At 43.5% G+C, this 22251-nt stretch overlaps 1 protein-coding gene across 2 annotated transcripts in view; it reads left to right on the top strand.

The window, feature by feature from the left end:
• The window catches only part of TMEM266 (transmembrane protein 266), a 131260-nt gene that overhangs the window by 95375 nt on the left and 13634 nt on the right, over window positions 1-22251 (top strand). For both annotated transcript variants that reach the window (XM_074232487.1, XM_074232486.1), the window contains exon 9: window positions 17826-18015. In XM_074232487.1, coding sequence (XP_074088588.1) covers window positions 17826-18015 — 190 coding nt within the window. The remainder of the gene's footprint in view (window positions 1-17825; window positions 18016-22251) is intronic.

Genomic DNA, 22251 nt, shown 5'->3' with positions numbered 1-22251 from the left:
ATTGGCTAGGATGCTTCTCTATTATCCTCCCTCATTGAGGGAACTGTAGAAAAAAGGGTGATGGCAGTTGTCGTAGGGATAGTGCTACTAGGAACAATACGACTAACAGTAATGGAGGAAGAGGAGGAAGAAAGAGAGAGAGGAAGAATAAAGGAAGAAGAGGAAGAGAAGAAAAAGGAGAGAAGGAGGAGGAGGAGGAGGAGGAGGAGGAGAAGGAGAAGGAGAAGGAGGAGGAGAGGAGGAGGAGGAGGAGAAGGAAGGAAGGAAGGAAGGAAGGAAGGAAGGAAGGAAGGAAGGAAGGAAGGAAGGAAGGAAGGAAGGAAGGAAGGAAGGAAGGAAGGAAGGAAGGAGGAAAGAAATAACAAAGAAGAAAAAGATGAAGAAGAGGAAGAGGTCATGGTAGTGGTGGAGGGGGAGGAGAAGGAAGATCAGAATAAATTAAGAATACTGTGATTAGATGCTGCCATTTCAAATATTCATAATGTCGAAGCCACATAGAACAAAGAGCTTTCAAAGTAGTGGGAGACACCTATTCTCCCTGCCTGCTACTGGAGATGTCCAAAAATGCTCTCACAGAATGTAAAAATGAGGAGTTTACATCCTAAGATGTTTAGTCAGTTAAGAAAGGGAGTTATTTCATCTACCTGTGAGGCATGTCATCATATAATGAATATTGTGTATGGGTTGCCCAAACAGCAAATGAGGTCCCTCCCATCCCCTAAATTCTGTTATTTTGTGATGTTCTGAGAGGAAGGTAGAGATTTGGAGCAAAGTCATTTTTTTAACTAAATAGAAAAAAGATAAGAACAAGGTAACCATAATTTTCAAAACGGCCCCCTCAAAGGGCCCTCCATCGCCGCTACCATCTGGATTAGGGGGCAGGGAAATGACAACCAGGGTCATAAAGAGCAAGGATCACATTCGCTGAGACAGTTTCTTTGTCTGAGAAAACCAAAAAGAAAAAAGAGGAGGAGGAGGAGGAGGAGGAGGAGGAGGAGGAGGGAGTGAGGGAGTCAAGTACCTCAGTCAATGTGATACAATTGTTTCTGAGTTAAAGAGAGAGGAAGAAGTTGACTCCATTCAAAACTTTTGCAATCAAGGCAGCCAGAGTGCTGGATCTGGTGTCAGGAAGACGTGAGTTCAAATTCAGCCTCAGACAACCTCTTTCTGGCTTACTTTTTTCTCACCTGTAATAACAGCCCATTCTCTCCCAGAGTTGTGAGAATCAGATGTGATCCTATTTATAAAAAATGTTTAGTGCAGTATATAATATATGGTATATACTACATGGTATATAGTAGGTGCTTAATATATGCTTGGTCCCTTCCTGCCACCCAACCCACATACCAGTGAAATCATAGGGCTGGACCAACGAATAATGGTAGTCCACTGAAGTCTTCCTTGGGTCATGGAAGTGCTCCCAGGATGGTCATGGTGGCTACTCTAGCACAACAGAAGAACCATGTTAGTTGTCCCTACCAAGCCAGAAGGAGCTCAGGCCCAGGTCCAAGGAGGTGCTGTGGTCTGCCCTAGGAGATCTGGACTAGTTAAGTGCTAAAGGCATGACTCTCCTCCTGCAAGGTAGCCCCCAAAGAACTCCGAGGCACGTCAGGAGAAGAAACAACCAATGGGGAGAACAGCCTTCGTGTCTTCCTGTATTGAGTCCCTGGGGCTTCCTGAATATATTATGCCCATTATCTCCATGGTTTCTCAGGACAACTTGGGAAGACATTTTGGCAAATAGAATTGTCCCCATTTTACAGAGGAGAAAACTAAAGTTCTGACTCAAAATCAAGCGCTCTCTCCATTATACTATCCTGCCTCACACCTGGAAAATCTTATCACTATTTCTTTTACATAAAATTAAGAAAATTAGTGCTTCTCTGTTCAGTGATGCTCACCCCTGCTTCCCCTGGCCTGTGAGGGAATAGGTCTAGGGAAAGGGAAAGGATACTATCTTTTAAAACTAGATTTTTCCTGAAGTATGTGTCCCCATTCCATGGGGAATCACTCTCTATTTCCTCTATCCTAATTACATCAATAAATCAGTCAACAGGTATTTATTCAAAGTGCTCTGCTATGTCTAGGAATGTAGACAAAGTGTAAGTCCCTGCCCTCAGGGAACTTATGTTCCCAATAAAGATTCTTTAAGCACTTACTGGATGCAGAACACTCCAGTGGTTGTTGGGGGGAAATGTATAAGATTTAAATATGACACTGGAATCATACTGGGGTGAATGAGGCTTTGTTCCATGGGACCAACATCTGGGAGAGCATACAACCTTTTTCCACCCCAAGACAACTGCTTATTCCTGGGACTCCCTAGTTTTGCCACCATGTAGTAGGGCAGCTTTGGTCATGTAATGGATTGAGTCAGGAAATTAGAGCTAGGAGTCATGTCTCTGAGTTCAAATCTGACCTCAGACACTTACTAGCTGCATGACCCTGGGTAAGTCACTTCACTCTGTTTGCCTCAGTTTCCTCATCTGTATAAAGACCTAGAGAAGGAAATGGCCAACCACTCTAGTATCTCTGCCAAGAAAACTCCAAATGGGGTAACAGAGAATCAGACACAATTCAAATGATCAAACAAGTCCAAATGCCCTCTGGCCACTGTCCTTAGATTCCTGTGACTATGGTTTTTGTGGTTGTTCAGTCATGTCCGACACAACGTGACCCCATCTGGGTTTTTCTTGGCGAAGATACTGGAGTGTTTTGGCATTTCCTTCTCTAGCTCATGCCCCCTGAAAATCTGAGGAGTGAGGGGAGAATGAAGTCTAAACATTCTGATGTTACAGACCCGTAACATCCACATCATGAGGTACGCAAGAGACCAGTGAAGGAGACAACAATGACACAGTTAGGAAACAAGAGAACACAGTGTTTCTAAAGCCAAGGCAGCAGAGGTATTGGCAGGAAGGTCAATAGAGTCACATTCTGTCGAGTTCTCAAGAAGGGACATGACTGAAAATGAGCCGTTGCCTTTGGCAACTGAGAAGTTGTTGATGACCTTCAAGAGTAGAGGTTTGCTGGAGTGAGGGCCAGAACATGACTAGGGAGATCACAGAGGCCGAGGGACGGAGGTTGGGAGATGTCTTCTCAGAGAAGACGGTTCATTGAGGCAAAAGGGTCAACTGCATGGAGAAAGATAAGCTTTTTTAGAATGAAGGATTCCCAAGCACGACCCAGGCAACTCTCTCAAAGATGGTGTGTACTGGTCAGCATTGCCTGATGAAATTTCTCCCCAGGAACCCTCTACTCAGATGAAATCACAGGTCCAGTGAAATAAGAATAAAATTGGCAATGGTCATGATAATAACATATATTTACATGGTGTTTGGTATACAATAAGTATTTTATCAATGCTTTCTGGTCGATTGACTTTCAGCTTTACTGAGTCTTTTATGTATAGTATCTCCTTTGAGAAATACTACGATCCCATGAAGCAGGTGCTTTGAGTCTCCCAAAGAGAAAGGTTGTGGGCATCTTCCTGACCTATTTTAACCAGGGAGAGTGAGTGATGATGCCAAGGCTGGAAAGATATTGGTTGGTGTGTTTGTGTATGTTTGTGTGTGTTTGTGTGAAGTGACCATGTCAGGGTATGATCTTAGACCTCTAGAACATCTTACAGCACATATAGTAACTTTTATTTAAAGGTTCATTGACTGACCCTGTGCAAGGAACTTGGGGAGATTCAAAATTGGAGAGGATGTATTCCCCACCTTCTGGGAGTTTATGCATTAGCTAGTTTATACATTAGACCATATTCCCAGGGAGACAACTGACAGTATGAGGTTATATATAAGGGACAAATGAGTATTACAGAGAAATGTTTAGAGGAGACTGATGTAGTGTGACTTGGAGTAGTCCTGGAGGACTTCCTGCAGGAGGTGATATTTGAGCTAAGCCTTGAAAGATGGGCAGAGAGGAGTAAGGGAAAGATAAAGAGGCACAGGGTCAGGGAAGACAGTAGGGGATGGTCAGAAGGGCTCCAGAGAGTACATGTAAGTAAACTGGGGGAGAATGGGTCAGAAATGTAGAATACTTGGGATAGCCAGGTGGCACAGTGGACAGAGTACTGGCCATGGAATTCAAATCCAGCCTCACAAACTTATTGTGTGATCTTGGATAAGTCACTTAACCCCAATCAGCTAAAAAATATAAATTATTCTTTAGAAAACTTTCATTGAAGCAATGCGATAGTGAACAGAACACTAGTCAGAAACTAGCTTTCAAATTCAAATGCTGCTACATGTGTGGCCCTGGGAATGTGATTTAACCTCTTTGACTCTCAGTTACCTCATCTATAAAATGGGGCAATAATTCCCAATTGACAAAGTTGCTTCTGAGACCACATCTATAGACCACCTTTAAATCTCTCTGAGGACAGATGGGAAGAATCAATGAACAGTTGGATGTGGATGGGGAAGTCTCCCCAGCCCATATGTAGCAGCCATCTCGCAGCTGTGCCTTTGACCGTAAAGAGCAGGATGATACCAAGAGAGATAGCAGCCTTAATTGATTTTTGTCTTGGGAGATGAAACATGATGTCACAGTAGAAAGAGAGCCAGATCTTGAGTCTTGGTCCCACTTAAACCCTGTAGGTGCCGTTTCCTCATCTACAATAGGAAGAGATTGGATGGGATGGTCCCTTGGAAGATTAAGACAAGGCTTTTTCTGTAGTCTCTAAGAATAGCACAAAACACTAAGACCATGCAGCAGACACCAGATGGAACTGTCGACTGTCCCTATGTCCAATGTGGCTGAGGATGAACATAGTAAACTAAGCCCCTTAGATCAATAAATCCTATATTCATAAGACTGCCTCTAGGGTATTTTGTAGGAGCAAGTAGTTCAGAATTCATTGGAACAGGGAATTTTTGCCACTTGGTTGGCATTAACAGTAGATTCTCCCCATGTTCCTAGCTTGTGCCAGGACTGGGGGGATCGTATGCCCAGCAGTTTGCATGAAATAGAAGCAGGGATTCTAATGGCAATATGAGTTAACATGAACCAACATTCATTAAGGCAGTCAATAGCACTAACATAATATCTCAGGTAATGGCACAGTGGGTAGAGCGCTGGCCCTGAAGTTGAGAAGAGTTGAGTTCAAATTTGACCTCAGATACTTCCTAGCTGTGTGACCTTGGGCAGGTCACTTAATCCTGATTGTCTTGCATCTAGGGCCATCTCCATTTGTCCTGATTCACATCCAACCCGGATGACTCTGGAGAAGAAAGTGAGACTGGTGAATTAGCACAGCCCCCCCCACACACACACACATAAACTCAAATCCAATTCATGTGTTTGTTATGACATATGTATGACATGTATTCCCTGCCTTCTGGGAGTTTAGGAGACCCTCACAACCCTGATGTCATGGTCTTCTTCAAAAATGAAGGACAAACACTGTGATAATTCTATTATTATCTCCCTATGAGCATACTTGGAACAAGGGAAGACAGAGGCAGAGACTCTAGGTTTTAACTCTCTTTGTGACCCTAGGCAAGCTATTGACATTTCCCTGCTTCTCAGTTTCCTCATCTGTAAAATAGAGAGATGGGACTAAATGGTCTTAGAGATTCAGCTCAAACTCTGTGATCCATGAATAGTCATGACAGCTGTAGACATTTCTGGATACCAGATTTGGAGAAGGCTATTGATCAGCTTAGAGTCCATCAAGAAACCAGACCATTGGAAAGATTTGGAAAGGAGAGACAATACTTGAATATTCACAGAGGACACCCCACCTTTCAGTGACTCCTTTGGCCCATTTTTCAGGATGGAATTTCAGGACCAGGGTTGGTTGAGGAGACCAGAGAAGTAGCTTGGGTGTGGAGAAAAAAGGCAGGAGGGTGGAGCAGTAGCCCCTTCCTTGTGAAGAGGGCTTGGAATTTTGGGAGAGGAGAGAACAATGATGGAAGGCTAAGGTTCACTCAGTGGTAGGGGAAAGAATGAAGGAATGAGACAGTGAGTCTCTGCTCTGGCAGCCATAGAAAGGACTTAGATGGGGAGGCCTCCTTAGAGCAGGGAGCAACTTCTGTCTTGGTAAGAACCATGCCAGGCCATAGTAGGTGCTTTGCTGACCTGACTTCATCCATATTGGTCTACACATGGGGAAGAATCCTGAGCCCTCCAGCCTAGGCCTCCTTCCTTTCCTGCTCCTAACAGAATAGCCTGGTGGTATATAAGAGAGCTGATGAGGGGGGAGCAATCACAACCCCTCATATCCATCCTTCATTTTATGGTTTACAAAGTGCTTATTACAAGTGGTGCCACTGGACGGAACCTTGGGAGGTGAGAGACTCACAGGTAACATGATCCAGTTTTCAGATATGGAAGTTGAGGACCAATGTTGCCCTTATTTCCCCAAGGGCAAGCCTCATGATAACAGCTCACATTGAGAATGTTGAGGTTTGCACAATTCTTTCCTCAACAGCCCTCCTGGACAAGAATAATTATACCCATTTTACAGATGGGGAAACTGAGGCTTGGAGAGGTAACCATGGCCTGCCCATGGACCCACAGCTAGGAAGGGTCAGGGTTGGGCTTCAAGCCCAGGTCTGTTCTGTTCCTCTTCTCATCATAGAAGCCACATGATGCTTTTCAGCTTACTTCAGACTACTTCCCCTTACACATTCTATCTTCTGGTTGGACTGGAGGAAGGGCTGCTCCCCAACTCTATCCTGCAATCACACAGACTGACCCCCAACACCTAGTGTGTGAAAGGCTCTGTTTGCTGGGACATTGGGGATAAAGACCAAAACAAAAGAGAGCCGCCTGTCTTTAAATGATTTCCACTTTTCCATGAGAACATAACATAGATTCAAGGAAAATGATATATAAATCCTACAAATGCAAGTAATATAAAACTTATACAAACACAGCCTCAGACACTTACTAGCTGGCTGACCTTTGGCAAGTCACAACCTCAGTCTACCTCAATGTTCTCATCTGTCAAATGGGGATAATCATAGTCCCTAACTCCAATAAAATGAGACCCTCATTATAAAGTGCCATATAAATCTTAATGTATTATATAAATTCTAGCTATGACTACTATTACTGTTATTATTATTAATATTATCAGTATTACAAAGTAATTTTATGAGGGAAAAATTACTCCTTCCTAGTGGGGATGGCAGTTGGGGGAGGATTTCTGTTGGATATAACAGGACTCAAACTCACTCCCTTCTCATCCCTGCCCCAGAACTCTTTCAAGTCCCTACTTGGGCACCATTATATTCTGTGAAACTTTGTCCTTGAAGTCCCCCAACTCCAGTTGAAAGTCGTCTTTCCCTCCTCAGATTTTCATAGGACACTTCTTCTGGATCTTCCCATTTGTCTTAGGACATTAGGCATTTCTAATAGAGGTCTGTTGCACAGATAGGGCCCTTGAGCTAGCTAAGATGGCGTCTCCATTTGGAGCATCCAGTTCTAGGCCAAATGGAACCAGTTCCATTCATAATATTATTGACCCCTAGTTAAATGGGGCCTCAAGGTCCATCTAGTCTTCATTTTAGAAAGGAGGAAACCAAGACCCAGGAAGGTGAAATGACTTGCCTAAAGTCACTTAAGTCGGAATGGTCAGAGGAGAGATTTGAACTCAACAACCCTCAGTCCAGAACCAGTGTTCTTTCTACTGCAACACATTGTCTCAAAGATAGAGGATATTTCAGAGGCCATCCTTCCATTTAACATTATATTTATTTATGGACATGTTCTATTGTATTTTTCACTCCCTAGGACTATAAAGTCCTCAAGGTCAAGGACTGTGCCATCTTTCTGCTTTGCCTCCCTCCCAACCAGCCGAGGGCCTTGTGTGTAGTAGGCGCTTAATAAATACTGGTGATGTTGAATTCATCAGCCTCATTATTAGAACTCTCAACAAAGGAAAGTCAAGTTTTTTTTTAACTTGGGGAGTGATTTGTAAAACAGCCGATAGTTTTAATGACATGCCTCTTTAGCTGATAAAATTAGCTATCAGAGGAATAACTTATGCTATCCTTTTGCAATAATTTAAATTTATATCCAACTCCCAAGCATCTTCCTAGCACATGGAAAGGGGCCAAGGTCGGCCTCCACTTCACCCTGCTTGTAAATCATTAGTTTGCAACTATCCCTTGATTTTTTCATTGTTCCCAACAATGGCAAATCTAATGGAAATAAACATTGGATGGCGTCCCAAAGGCAGATGAATTTTCAGGTTGGATCGTCTGTGTAGGCAGCACTAAGAGCACGGGGCAGAAATGACGGCTCCTCCATTAGATGCGATGAAGCATCTTGCCAAAGTGTCCATCGATCCATCCAAGGCCACGTCAATTATACTCTCCGGCCGGCCCATTAAGCAAAAAAGCTCCTGCATTTATCTCCTCCTCCCGAGACTCCTGATGGGCACGGAGTCCGACTCGAGCCAGGACCGATGGCACCTCCATTCACTCTGGTAATGCACCGGGGGGGGCCTCCCTCTGGATCCGTAGTGGTCCCTGTCATTCTGTCTGTTTATAAATAATTGGCTAATGGATTGCATTAAGTGGGGCTATGACTGCCCGTTAATTCTTCCCGAGTCTGGTGTTTGGGGGCGGCTTCTTTGTTGTTTTCCAATAGCCCAGTTTGCCAACATCAGATTTGTTGCAATCCATTTCCAGTGTGCCCACAGGTTTTTCTCTCCCCAGTAGAGCTGAATGAAATCCTTTTTTCCTCTCAGAATCAAGCGTATTGGCATTATGGTAATAGTAACAACAACTAACGTTTATGTAGTGATTACAAAGGACTAGACATGATTTTAAGCACTTTAAAATTATTATCTTATTGGATCCCCACGATACTCTTATGAGGTAGGGGCTATCAGCATTCCCATGTCCTAGAGGAGGAAACTGAGGTAGACATAGGTTCAGTGACTTGCTTGAGGTCGCCCAAGTAGTGCCAACAATGAAGATCAGCAACTATTTTCCCACTTTCTTGGCTAGGGGCATCTCTGAAAGGTCGAGTGATTTCCCCCAGAGTCCCCCAGCCAGTATGTATGTAGGAGGTGAAACTTGAACCCATACCAACGTGACTCCAAGGATAGGTCTGTATCCACTAGTCATAGTTCCTCTTTATGCCTGCTTATATCACTTGGCATCACATGAGGATCTGTCCTCAAGTTTGGAGGAAGGGGAAGGTCTCATTAGCAATAGATGGGCTTTAAAAAAGTCACAACCCCAACCCCACACATGCTCTGCCCTGGGGAAATGTCTCCTTTGCCTCCCCTCCACTCTTAGCAATCCCATGAAGTTCTGTAACTGTGTAACAGTTATTTCTATGCTTCGCCTTTTTGTGTCCAGAATCCCTTTGTTACATCCCTTTTTCAGAAAAAAAATTTTTCAAGGCATAAAATAAAATGCATAGGATTACAAAGGAAACCAATTATGTTGAAACCCAATAATCAACATTTTTTTCTTGAAAACAACCCCCTAATCTAATGAATGCTTTGACAGGCAGTGTAGTCTGGTGGCCAAAAAGTCATATTTGGAATGAAAAAGTTCTGAGTTCAGGTCCTGCCCCTGATACAAATTGGCTGTGACAGATGCCTGCCCCTTCAGGGCCCTGGACAAGTCTGTAAGGACATAAATTACAAAGGAAGCACCTATGTGTAGCAAAGAAGGGACTATCCACACTGGGATTTCCATGCACTGATGAAATGACAAGTGCAGAAAATGCAACCCCCCCCACATCCCCCATCTTTCTGAAGAGGGAAAGCTTCCCCAAGATCTTGGTAACAGAGACTCCTTACCCCCCAGAATCCCAGTATGTTTCACCAAGTCACAGACCATAACCCTGAGTTGGACGGGATCTCCTCGAGATCCAAGGTTAGTGACTCATCCATTCATCAAGGGACAGCAGTCGGTTTTGAACTCAGACCCTCTGCCCCCAGAGCCCATCTTCCTTCTGACGTTCTATGCTCCTGATCCTGTTTGATATTAAGATATGCTCAGTGGGCAGTTAGGTGGTGCAGTGGCTAGGACGCTGGCCCTGGAGTCAAGAGGACCTGAGTTCAAATCCAGCCTCAGGCATTTAATAGGTACTTACTGTGTAACCTTGAACAAGTCACTTAACCCCATGCCCCATTAAAAAAACAAAGATCAATTCAGGGTCCATCCTATGGACGCGCACAGTGAGACCCAGAGCATATTAGTCACTCAACGCTGGCTTACTTAAGGTTGGCTCTGGAGCTGGGCTGGGGGTGCAGGGGTGGGGGAGCTAGGCTGGGGTGCCCAGGGTAGCAGCTGGGGGGTGGGGGGAGACAGCCTTTCTCAGCTTTTCTCTGAGAATGATGCTGGATTTCAGAAACGGTGACAGGCTTGGCCCAGGAGCAGAATACAAGAAGTCAATCAGGAAAGGCCAGAGGTCAAATCCCACCTCGGACCCTTATCCCCTCTGAAAGCCAGGCTCCTCTTCTAATAAATGGAAGGAATAACACATCTGATCAGCAGCATAGCCCCAGAACCAGGAAGAGCTGGGTCAGGTCTGCTTCTGGCATTCAATGGCCTTGTGTAATGGCCCAACCACACATCTCAGGTCAATCCGCTAACATCCAGGAAGAGTCTGTTGGGTGGCTGGGACCTGCTAGGTGAGGGAGCAAATATAGAACCCTCCCTGTTGTCAAGAAGACCTGAGTTCAAGTCCAATTTTAGATGTGTGGTTGGGCAAGTCATTTAGCTCTGTTTGCCTCAGTTTCCTCTTCTGTAAAATGAGCTGGAGAAGGAAATGGTAAACCACTCCAGGATCTTTGCCAAGAAAACCCTAAATGGAGTCAGGAAGAGTCAGACTGAAAATGGACAAACACCAACAAATGGATCACAACTCTAGAGAAATAGAGCAGTTCTGAGATTGGAAGTTGGCCACCTCTTTGCCATCTAGAGGCTCAATGAGTGTTCTAGGATCCTGACTTCAGCTAGGGGCCCCCAGTTTGGGGCAGGGGCAGGACTTGTGAACTTCAGCTCCCAGCCCCTGCCTGTCACACAACAGACATTTCAGTTGTTCTGATCATGGACACCAGAACTCAGCCATGACAGAGGACAAGGCATGGAGGGATTTTTGAGTAGACTTGTGAGGATGAGTATGTGGGGGTGGGGGGTGGAGTGAGATGTGCTCCTCCCCCTCCCCCTCAGTATGTATATGTGTGAGTTTAGGGGTGGGGGGGATGGAAGAGAGGGGAGGAAAGCCTGGGTTTTGTCTCCAGTGGAGATGGCCAACTTCCCTCTACTCTCTCCATACTTGTTTCAAAGCTCCACCAGCTTCCTGTCTAGCCCTGGCCTAATATTGGAACCTATAAGCATTGTTCCTATAGCCCCAAGCTACAGAAAAACTCTATTCAGTCACTGTAAAAGTTCTCATACAAGTGTAGGTTCAAGCTTTCCTGACTCCATTCCAAAGAAAAGAATCAAGGGGTGAAGGAGAGAAGATGAAGACAATTAACTTTTGTCTCAATGTAAAGGGGAAAATTAACAATAAATTAACAATAAGATACCTAAAGGGAAAGAGATTACTTTAGAAGGTGGTGAGTTGATAGTTACTGAAGGTATTCAAGCAAAAACGTGATGGGTAATGGGTCTGATAACACTTCACAGAGGAAATGTTCTAGAGTTGGACTGGCAAGTTCTTTTCAAAGATGAGATTTGTGAATCTGTACTCTGGAACAAACTTCTCCTTGTCTGGTGGGACGTAAATTCCTTAAAATCTGGGCCTGTTTGGTTTTTGTCTTTCTATACTCAGCATCTGACATAAGTAGGTGATTAATAAATGCTGTTGAATTGAGGCCGGCAGCCTGTTTGGTTTGGCATTTCATCCATGACCCAAAGAAAGACATGGATGACATCTTATCCGTTTTCAGATGACACAATGTTGAGCGACTCAGTCAGAATCCCAAAACTGCCTCACCAAGCCAGATCATTAGGCAAAATCTGAGATGACTTCAAACAGATATAAATGTAAAGATCAGTACTTAGGTTCCAAGAAAACTGTGCAGAACTTCTGTGATTCAGGTGAAAAAGGCCGGATATTCCAAACCAGTCCCAACTCTCCATCCATGAGGCTTTCCTGCTTGCCACTGTTCATGCTTCCATGAAGACTTGGGGTCCTTTTGCTTCTCCCTAAGCTCTCTTTTCTCATGCAAAATCTAATGGGGGCTCAGAACTTTGAACTAATTTTTTCCCATTCCAAGGTTAGGTCATTGCAAGACCTTAAATGCTGCTATTGGTCCATGAAGATAATCAGCACATGATAGAAGGGTCACAATATCTCCAGTCTTCATCCAGAGTTGTCATCTGCCTCTGCCTGGTCCTAGAACCATTTACCTATGCTCCTAAACAAGGAATCAACTCCAAGGAATTGCACTCAGATACCATTTCCCCCTCTAAAAAGTGGTTATAATACCTACTCTGTCTTATATTTCACTTGCTTTTTGAAGCCTGGTCTCATTCATTCATTCATTCATTCGTTTGTTCACTCAATGATGCATTCATACTATATCATAAACACGCCCAAGGACTGGAGGCCAGCCACCTGGGGTGGTGACTAAGCGTAATGGATGGGGTCAGGAAGATTGCCTCTTCCTATCCCGATATCTGTCTTCTCTAGAGAAATCTCGTCCTTCAGATCTGGAAGTCTTACTGTACTGTAGAGCAGACGAGGCAGCAGTGTGACATCAAAGCCAACAGCTAATGTGATTTTAGACTCCATTAATGGAAACATCAAGGCCATAATGAAGGAAGGGATTGGCTTATTGTCCACTACCTAGGCCGTGTTCCATCGGAATATTAGGTTCTTTTCTGAACACCACTTTTTATGAATGACTAAATCAATGAACAAATGAATGAATGAAAAACCATTTATTAAAGACTTACTATGTGCAAAGCCCCATGCTAAGTCTGGAAGTGCAAATAGAGAGGCAAGAGAGTCCCTGCTCTCAAAGAGCTTCCGTTCCAACAGACCAGCATAGCGTCTTAGAATAGCACAGAAAATCAATCAACCCAACAGCAAATATTGATCAAGAATTGGAGATGTGAGGAGCAGCTAGCTAGGTGGTGCAGTGGACAGAGCACTGACCCTGGAGTCAGGAGGACCTGAGTTCAAATCTGACCTCAGACACTAAATAATTTAACTCCATCACCTTAAATAAATAAAATTTATTTTTAAAATAAATAAAATTTATTTTTAGAATAAATAAAATTTATTTTTAGAAAAAATAAAATTTATTTTTAGAAAAAATAAAATTTACTTTTAAAATAAATAAAATTTAAAATTTATTTTTAAAATGTATTTATTCATTAAATTTATTAAATTAATGTTAAATTATTAATTAAATTTATTAAATATTTAAATAAAATTTTTAAAAGAATTTGAAATGAGAATATAATTTTCCTTTCCTCTCCTCTCCTCTCCTCTCCTCTCCTCTCCTCTCCTCTCCTCTCCTCTCCTCTCCTCTCCTCTCCTCTCCTCAAGAAACTTACATTCCAGTAAGGGAGAGTGCCATGCTTAGTCTGAAGAAAAGAATCATGTGTCATAGAAACTGTCTTGGTTTTGGAATCAGAGGGCATGGGTTCAAATCCTAACATTCACTGTATGAGGTTAGCAGAGTCTCATCATCTCTCTGGGCTTCTGTTTGCTCTTTAAATCTAGGTTGTCTCTAAAATCAATTTCTAACTAATCTTGACCAAACAAGGACTGTGAGTATTGTCTTGAAGTCTTTGAAGGACTGTTTTGGCTCCTGAGGGCAGAACTAGTTAGAAATGGGATGGAAATCATTTCCCTTTTGTCTCTGAATCCCCAACACTTAGTATGGAGCTCCTAGTCGGCATTTAATAAATGCATATTGATTGATTGGGAAACAGCCTTCGGTTCCATATAAGGAGGAACATCTTAATCACGAGAGTGATCCTAAAGTGTGTTGTGGTATCTCAGGAGAGCAAAGGTTCCTCGTCTCTGGAAAACTTGAGTCAAGTGAGGCTGGGTAAACTCTTAGAAAGGTTCATCCTCCATTACCAGTTGGACCAAGGGATCCAGTATTCCATGACTTGGTATAATCACTTGTGAGATGATGATGATGATGATGATGATGATGATGATGACGATGACGATGTTTGTCCTTGACATCAGGGAGGTGCCTGACAAGCAAGTGAATTGGATTTGAGTGAAGGCCTGCTGTGCTGTCAGCAGCCTCATTTTATCTTCCAGAGCCACCTCAGTCTATTGGCCAGATATGAATCAAGATGACTGGAGATGGCCTTGGATGTGAGGCAATCAGTTAAATGACTTGCCCAAGGTGATGTAGCTAGTGTCAAGTGTCTGACCCTGGATTCAAACTCCTCTCCTCCTGACTCCAAGGTCAGCGCTCTAGCCACTGCACCACCTAGCTGCCCCACTGTGACTGAGGTTAGTAACTAGAAACCATGTCAAAGGAGGGTAGGGAATTGGGCGAAGATACTTAAAATTATCCAGTCTGAAAAGGAGAAAATTTGGGAGGGAGGAAGGACTGTGAGAACTGTCTTCAAGTAATCATCATTTGTCAAGAAATTATCAGATTGAGAGTTCAGTCTGAAGCCGGGGTGAAGGCTCAAGTCTAGGTTAAGGGTCAGCTAGGGCTGAGATGAGGGTTCACTCGGAGTCATCTAAAGCTGGAGTTCCCTTTATCTTCAGGAGAAGGAACACATCTGAGGACAGGGTCAGGACTCAGTTTGGATCCAGGGTGAAAGCTCAGGCTAAAACTAGCATTTGGGTTCAAGACCAGAGTTCAAGCTCAGTTTCTAGGCAGGGACTGGGCTCAGTCTGTCCTGGAACAAAGGCTCTGTCTGGAGGCGAGATAAAGAATCAGTTTAAGTTCAAAGTCAAGGCTGGATGACTGTGGTTCATTCCTGGGTCATTCTCATGCAAAAGAAGCAGCTCCCGGGGCACCTAGGTGGCACAATGGATATAGCACTGGCCCTAGAGTCAGGAGGACCTGAGTTCAAATGAGGCCTCAGATGCTTAATAATGACCTAACTTTGTGGCTTTGAGCAAGCCCCCTAACCCCATTTGCCCTGCAAAAACCTTTAAAAAAAAGAAGCAGCTCCCATGGCAATGAAATCCTTGCCCAGGGTCCCTTTGCTTAGACCATTCTAACCACTCCCCATGGGTTTCCAAGTTCTCATTTGTTCTGTCCCTCACTGAATCCCTAGGATGTAACCTGAAGCCTGGAAGCCACCTGGCTGCAGAGACCATCCATCCTTGGGGAGATGAGGTGGATGACAGTGGGACAGGGAGAATTTATTTCTTGTAGCAGGAGGGAAAAATATTTCATGGCTGGGCAGTTTTCACAGCTGGTTGGCAATGAAACAAAGCTGGACCAGAACGAGTGTGTCTCCACTTTGACCACTAGGTGGCGCAGAAGGTACTTCTGCTTTTGACTCCCTAGGTCAGCTCAGTAGCCTGCCCTTCCCCCACACCTACCCCAGGGAATCATCCTACAGAGCTCAGACCTCCCCTCAACAAGTTGGGTGGCCCTAGATCTAGATATCAACAGACCTGTGACACAGCTAGGAAAAGCACCATGGCCAACCCAACAAGGAGGCTGCTCAAAGGCCGAAAGGAAGACCCTCACAAGCACCCTTACCTCCATTTTACAGTGGAAGAAACTGAGGCAGGCAGCAGGAAAGTGACTTGCCCAAGATCACACAGCTAGGAAGTGTCTGAGGCTGGATTTCAGGTCTTCCTGAGTCCAAGCCTGGGTTCTATCCACAGGGTTTATTTGGTTCTTCGCCATTACAAAAATAAAAATGAAATAAGAGAATAATCATCCTTACTATCACTCTTGCTTCTAACATTTTTTAATGTTTTCAAAGCCCTTTTCTCCACAGCCACCTTGGACTTCGAGTCAGATAAGCATGGTGCATTTTGTGTCACTTCGAATACGTCATTAAAACCTGAAGATTTCAATTTCCTCATCTATCAAATGAGGGTGTTCGGGTCTTTCAAGTCCTATCCAGCTCTATCTAAGGTGCTAAATAAGACTTCCCCCAGACTAAGAAAAAGGGGAAGGAGAAGTCCTCATCTGATTCTGGTTCTTAATGTCTTCTCTGCCTTCCTCAGAGCTTCCTTTCAGCAGAGAGAGGAACCATCTAGGGTGTTGGGCTATAAAGTAGACGCAAGGCTAGACTTTAGCAAACAGGGCTTGATGCCTTGACCTCCCCAAAGCCCAGTCAGTGAAAAAAACAGATTATATTAAGGTGTAATAATGGGCTCTCCATGGACCCCCCCTTCTTCAGCCCAACCATTGCTCCCAATCTACTGTTTTTTACCTTTTCCTAAGAAAATTGTAATCAGATCCCCACCACTATTGCCTCTTGTGTCAGTGGGCCACCCCAAAGGTTTCTCAAACCTATGTAGCCACGAATATTTTATAATTGATACATCATGTCATACATTGTATCAAATATATACATGTTGTATCAGATACATATGTACATTGTAACAAGTACATGTATGCATTGTCTCTAATATATACATTGTATCAAATACATATTTACATGTTGGCAGATACATATATATATACATTGTATCAAATACATATTTACATGTTGGCAGATACATAGATATATATATATACATTGTATCAAATACATATATACATTGTAGCAAACACATGTAGGCACTGTGCCCTATACACATATACATTGTACCAAATATATACATGGGTCAGATACATATATACATTATATCAAATACATATATACATGGTATCAAATGCATATATACACTATCGAATATATACACATATTACATCAAATACATATACATTGTATCGAGTACATATATGATTATGTTGAATATATACATTGTATCAAATACACAGGCATTGTATCTGTACACATGTATTATAGTGAATACATATATACATTGTATAAAATACATATACACATTGATTCAAAATATGTATATGCATTGTATCAAATACATGTATACATGTGTATGTAAAGTTATATCTAGTATACAATGTAATTCTATATTACCCCTCTCTATACATACATGTACATGAATGTGTGTTGTTCTGAATATATATATGACACAGCCGTAGGTGGCTACATCATCATCATCATCATCATCATCATAACTAATGTTCACAAAGCACCTACTGTGCGTCTGACCCTTGCTCCACACAACAACCTGGGAGAGGTATTCTATTATTATCTCCATTGTATGACCATGAAGCAAACAGAGATGAAGTGACTTGCCCAGGGTCATACAGCTAGTGAGTGTCTGAGGTCCGTTTTAAACCCAGGTCTTCCATGAACAATACAAAACAAATACAAGGTCCACAAACATACACAACATTTACAAAATAAATGCAAGGAAATTTATCAAAGGAAGGCACTAACAGATGGGAGAAATCAGGACCCCTATGGGTCCTATATTACAAATATAATTTTTCATAGATTTATAGATAAGGAAACAGGCTCAAGTTAAGCGACTTACCCATGGTCACTCAACTGGGAATGGGACTGAAACTCAAATCTAGATCTTCAGACCTTAATTTCATTTTCAATTTGCTTGAACAAGCACTGATTAAGCATCTGCTATATACAAATTGCTGTGCTGGGGACTACTGGGCAAGCTAAGTAAATGCTGTTTATTCAAAACCTGTAAGCATAGGGGTCTCAGGATCCTTAAAGGTGCTCCCTAGAACTGTCATGACTTATACAGGAGAAGAGTTTCCAAGACAAAGATGCCACTCCTCTCCAAAAGGGGCAACCTTCATCCGCCTCTTCCCACTAAGTAGGGCCAGTGACCCATTTTCCTTGGTCTTTCAGTTTGAAATCCGGCAGCTGAGGGCCCACCTGGCCCAACAGGACCTGGACCTGGCAGCCGAACGTGAAGCAGCCTTGCAAGCCCCTCACGTCCTCAACCCGCAGGGCAGTGCCAGATACAAGGTGGTGGATACAGGAGACTCAGATGATGATGAGACAACGGAAAATATCACCGAGCTGCGGCCCCCTCATGGTGAGTTCCTCCCAATCTCCTGGCCCAGGGACTTCTAGGAAGCCACTCTGAATTAAGATCTTACCTGGGAGATGGCTAACCCTAAACCCCCATACACACATTCCTATGTGCAGACTATTTCCCAATATTCCCATCCAGAAGGCCACCCTCCTATTTCTGATGGAAACTTCACTGTCAGAACTGCCTCTCTCCCTCTTGCTTGGTAATCTCAGTAATATTAATGGTCATAATAATGATGCTTGCAAGGCAAGTGGCGGGTAGATGGAGAACCACAAAGACTCAAGGTGTAAGGAGACATATATACACAGAATTGTTGAACTGAGACTTCTGTAGCTATCAATCATATGTCCTTACACATACACCACACCATGTCAGAGAAGAAGTGTGAAGACCCATTAAGGGGACTGCTACAACAGAATCATAGATTTGCAGAGTTAAAAGGCTAATTCAGTCAGTCAGTAAACATTTATTAGGCACCTACTCTGTCCCAGACCCTGTGCTGTAAACAAAGAAAAGCAAAAACATGGTCCCTGCCTCACAGAGTGGAGTCTAATGAGGGAGATGATATGTAAATATAAGAAATATGCAGAATAGATAGAAGGTTGTCCTAATGCCAAGACCTCAGCTGCTGAGGGGTTCAAGAAAAACTTCCTCCCAAAGGTGGGATTTGAACTGAGACTTGAAGGAAGCTGGGAGTTAGGGCAGAAGAGTATTCCAATAATGGGGGGGGGGGGGGGCCAGTGAGAAAATATGAAGTCAGGAGACAGTGTTACATGTAAGAACAGCAAAGAAGCTAAGGTCACTAGGTCAATGAGAAAAGGTATAAGAAGACTGGAAAGGGAAGAAGGGGCTAGTATGTGAAGGACTTTTAATACCAGCCACAGGATTTATCTTTGATCTTGAGATCAAATAGGGAGCCATGAAGGGTTACTGAGAGATAGTGACATAGTCAGTCCTATGCTTTAGCAGCTGTGTAGAGGTCCCCCTTAATGCTGAGGCCATCCCTCTTTCAATGATGCCCCATTTACTATGTAGTTAGTGTCTGTACATGTTTCTTTGCTTATGGTCTCCCCCATTAGAGGGTGAATTTCTTGAAGGCAGGAGACCCCTCTTTTTTCAGCACCAGTACTTAGAAGCACATCACAAGTGGTTATGTAGTAAATCTTTGTTGACTGATGGTTGACTAGAGGACAAATTGGAGCAGGAAGAAGCTCCAGGGAACTTAGACTTCTCATTGCCAATTCGAAGGTGAATATGGTGAGCTGTGTAAGTGAAGAGGAGTCTAGTGAAAGGAATTGTGAGGGTAGAAATGAGGAGAATTAACCATGGGTTGGATTGGGGGGTTGTTTGTGGGGAGAGAGGTGAAAATGAGACAGAAGTTGCCAGCCTGAGTTGCTGGGAGGTGATGGTCCAAGAAGTCAAAGTTCTTATGACTAATAATGAAGTCCAGAATGGTGGGATAGAATGCTGTAGAAAGGTAGAAAAGGCCCTTCTCTCCCTAAAGATAGAATCCATATATTCTGGTAGACAGACTCAAATTCCTCTGCATTCCCCCCCTTCCCTACAAAGTGCCTCTCAATCTAAGTCTCCTCCTGGCCCTACATCTCCCTCTCTGGCTGACCCATGGGCCATCTCACAGGTCCAACTTCCAAGCAAGTATCTCTCATTCCCCCATCTTGCATTTCCTCCTTCCCCCATCCACATAGAAGCAGATGCTTCCAGTTTTGAGTTCATCTGTCAGCTACTTCACAACCTAGGGTCGGAGTCCTTGAGAGCCCAGACAAATAAACAACTGCCATGGCTGCTCTTAAAGGCCCATGCCAGGCTTTTCCTTTTCCCCAGTCTTTGATCCATTCATGGAACTGAAGCAATTCTTTCCCCACCTCAAGCATCCAGCAGGGAGTCATGCATCCTACTTGGCAGATGTGCTTTCTCCTTTGACATCTGGATAGTGCCCATAGAGAAAGAGAGAGCCCCACAAGACTTGGAACAGCTGCCTGGTGACCAAACTCTTCAGGCCGCTCTCGTGAAGGAATGAAGGTGCTCTGGCTGGTAACCCCAACCTCCAAGCCAACTATGTTCTAAAAAAGTCCACTGACATGGGAAAACACAGAGCAGATGCAAGGATTAGTGGCCAGACACCATTGCGTGAGGAAGGAGGAACCTGAGGCAAGACTACTCGGAGTCCAGGAATCATCAGAGATGATGTAGTATTCCAGAGGATCACAGCTAGGAGGGACCTTAGAACATCAAACTCAGACTGCCACAGCCGGAAGACACCATAGAACCTAGAATGGGAAAGTTGGAAAATGATCTAGAACCTAGAACTCCAGATGTCAGAGCTGGAGGGAAATTTAGAACACTGAATGTAGAGCTAAAAGGAAGCTCTGTACATAGATAGACTATTTGAGTCTGGCTGGACAAGAAGGGACTGTAGATTTTCTGAACAGAGAATGTCAGAGCTAAGCAGGTCCATAGAAGGGAGAGGAGGAAGGGAATAATCATATATAAAATATCTACTGGGTCAGAAACTCTTTTACAAATGTTAATTCATTTGATTTCTCACAACAACAACCCCAGGACATAGGAACTATTGTTAATCCCATTGCAGTTGAGGAAACTGAGGCAGATAGAAGGGAAGTGACTTGCCTAGGATCACATAACAAGAAAGTTTCTTGGGCTGGTTTTGAACTCAGACCTTTGGACTCCAGGCCTAACTCACTTTCCATTATACCACCCACTGTTCAAAACACAGTATGCTATAGCTAAAAGGAACCTTAGGTCATAGAATATCTGAGCTATCAGGTGCCCTCTACCTAAGGACAGAGGATATTAGAACCTTAGAAGCTAGACTATGAGAATTGAAAGAACCTTCATAGATGGAGTCAGAATATCAGAGACACTAGGAGGGACCACAGAGCATGAAACATGTTATAACTTGGAGGGACCATAGAATATAGAACAGCTAGAAGGGCGTCATAATATAAAACCTAGAATGTCAGAAAAAAAAGACCTTAGAACATTAAACACAATGTTATAGCTTGGAGACCCCATAGCACATACTCAGGAGAGATGGGAGGAATCTTAGAATACAAAATGACAGAGTGAGAAGGGATCTTGGAGGTTTCCTAACTCAACTCCCTCATTTTACAGATGAATAAACAGAGGCCTAGAAAGTTTACATTACAGAGTTAGGATGAGAACCCAGCTTCCTGACTCCCAACACTGACTCCCTTGCTATTCATTGCTGATCAACTTCTCAGCTCAAAGGCTACTTCAGAGCTCTTTTAGTGTTGTTTTGTGTGCAGTTTCCAAATCTCCACTAACAAAAGCCAACCAGGAAATTTGATTTTGTGGGAAAGAGATAATGAGGGTCTAGAGGGACTGGATAGCGATAGCCTAAGTAAAAGTTTTGTTTCCAAAGAAAGGTAAGAATTTGGATCAAGTATGTGGCAAACAGAACATCTGTCATAGGGTTGTGAACTATGATGATGGGCAGAGCCCAGAGTCACCAGGCTCTGACTCTTGATACCCAGATAGAGAGGGGGCACGTCTTCATGGAGGGATCAAGGTCTGAGGATCATTCCCCTTTCCCATTCCTTGGTTTCCCTATCGTATAGTAGCTCTTATTTCTGTCTTCCTTTGTGACTTATCTTACCATTGCCTATGAGCAACAGCAGCATCCAACTAAAGTAGACTTCCTGGTCTGAGGAGTCACCCCCAAGATCATCACTAGTGATGTGTAATTGCCTCAGGTTTTCTGTGTCCATTCCCCATGCCCATCACTCCAAAATTTGCCCCAAGTGCTAGAATTTCCAGATATGGCTCTGAAGATAAACCAAGGAACAGAACATAATAGGGCAGTATGGTAGGAACATCAGGGACTTTGGAGATAGGAGACCTAGGTTCAAGATCCTGGTCTTCCAACCAACTAGCTGCATGACCTTAGACAGCTTCCTTGCCCTCCATTTCCTCTCCTATAAAAATAAGAATTAAATGAAAAATTATAGGTAATATAAAGTATCTCAAAGATAAGCCAGGAGGAAGTTGGCCCTGACATTCCCCAAGGACCCTTTCAACTTTGATGTCCTCTGTCCTGAGGTCAGTCCAGTTTGAGCCAACCAATACTTGCTCAACTCTTGTTTCTCTGGAAAGCCCAACAAGGGATGTGATAACTGGAAGCCTGTTTGTCATCTCCTGATGGCAAAGGATGCCTCTCAGCATCCAGAGAAAGTG

Source organism: Macrotis lagotis, chromosome 4 (genome assembly GCF_037893015.1).
Source record: "Macrotis lagotis isolate mMagLag1 chromosome 4, bilby.v1.9.chrom.fasta, whole genome shotgun sequence".
Classification (NCBI taxonomy): Eukaryota; Metazoa; Chordata; class Mammalia; order Peramelemorphia; family Peramelidae; genus Macrotis; species Macrotis lagotis.
Note: the sequence above shows the minus strand (reverse complement) of the source record. Positions and strands in the feature narration are given on the sequence as shown.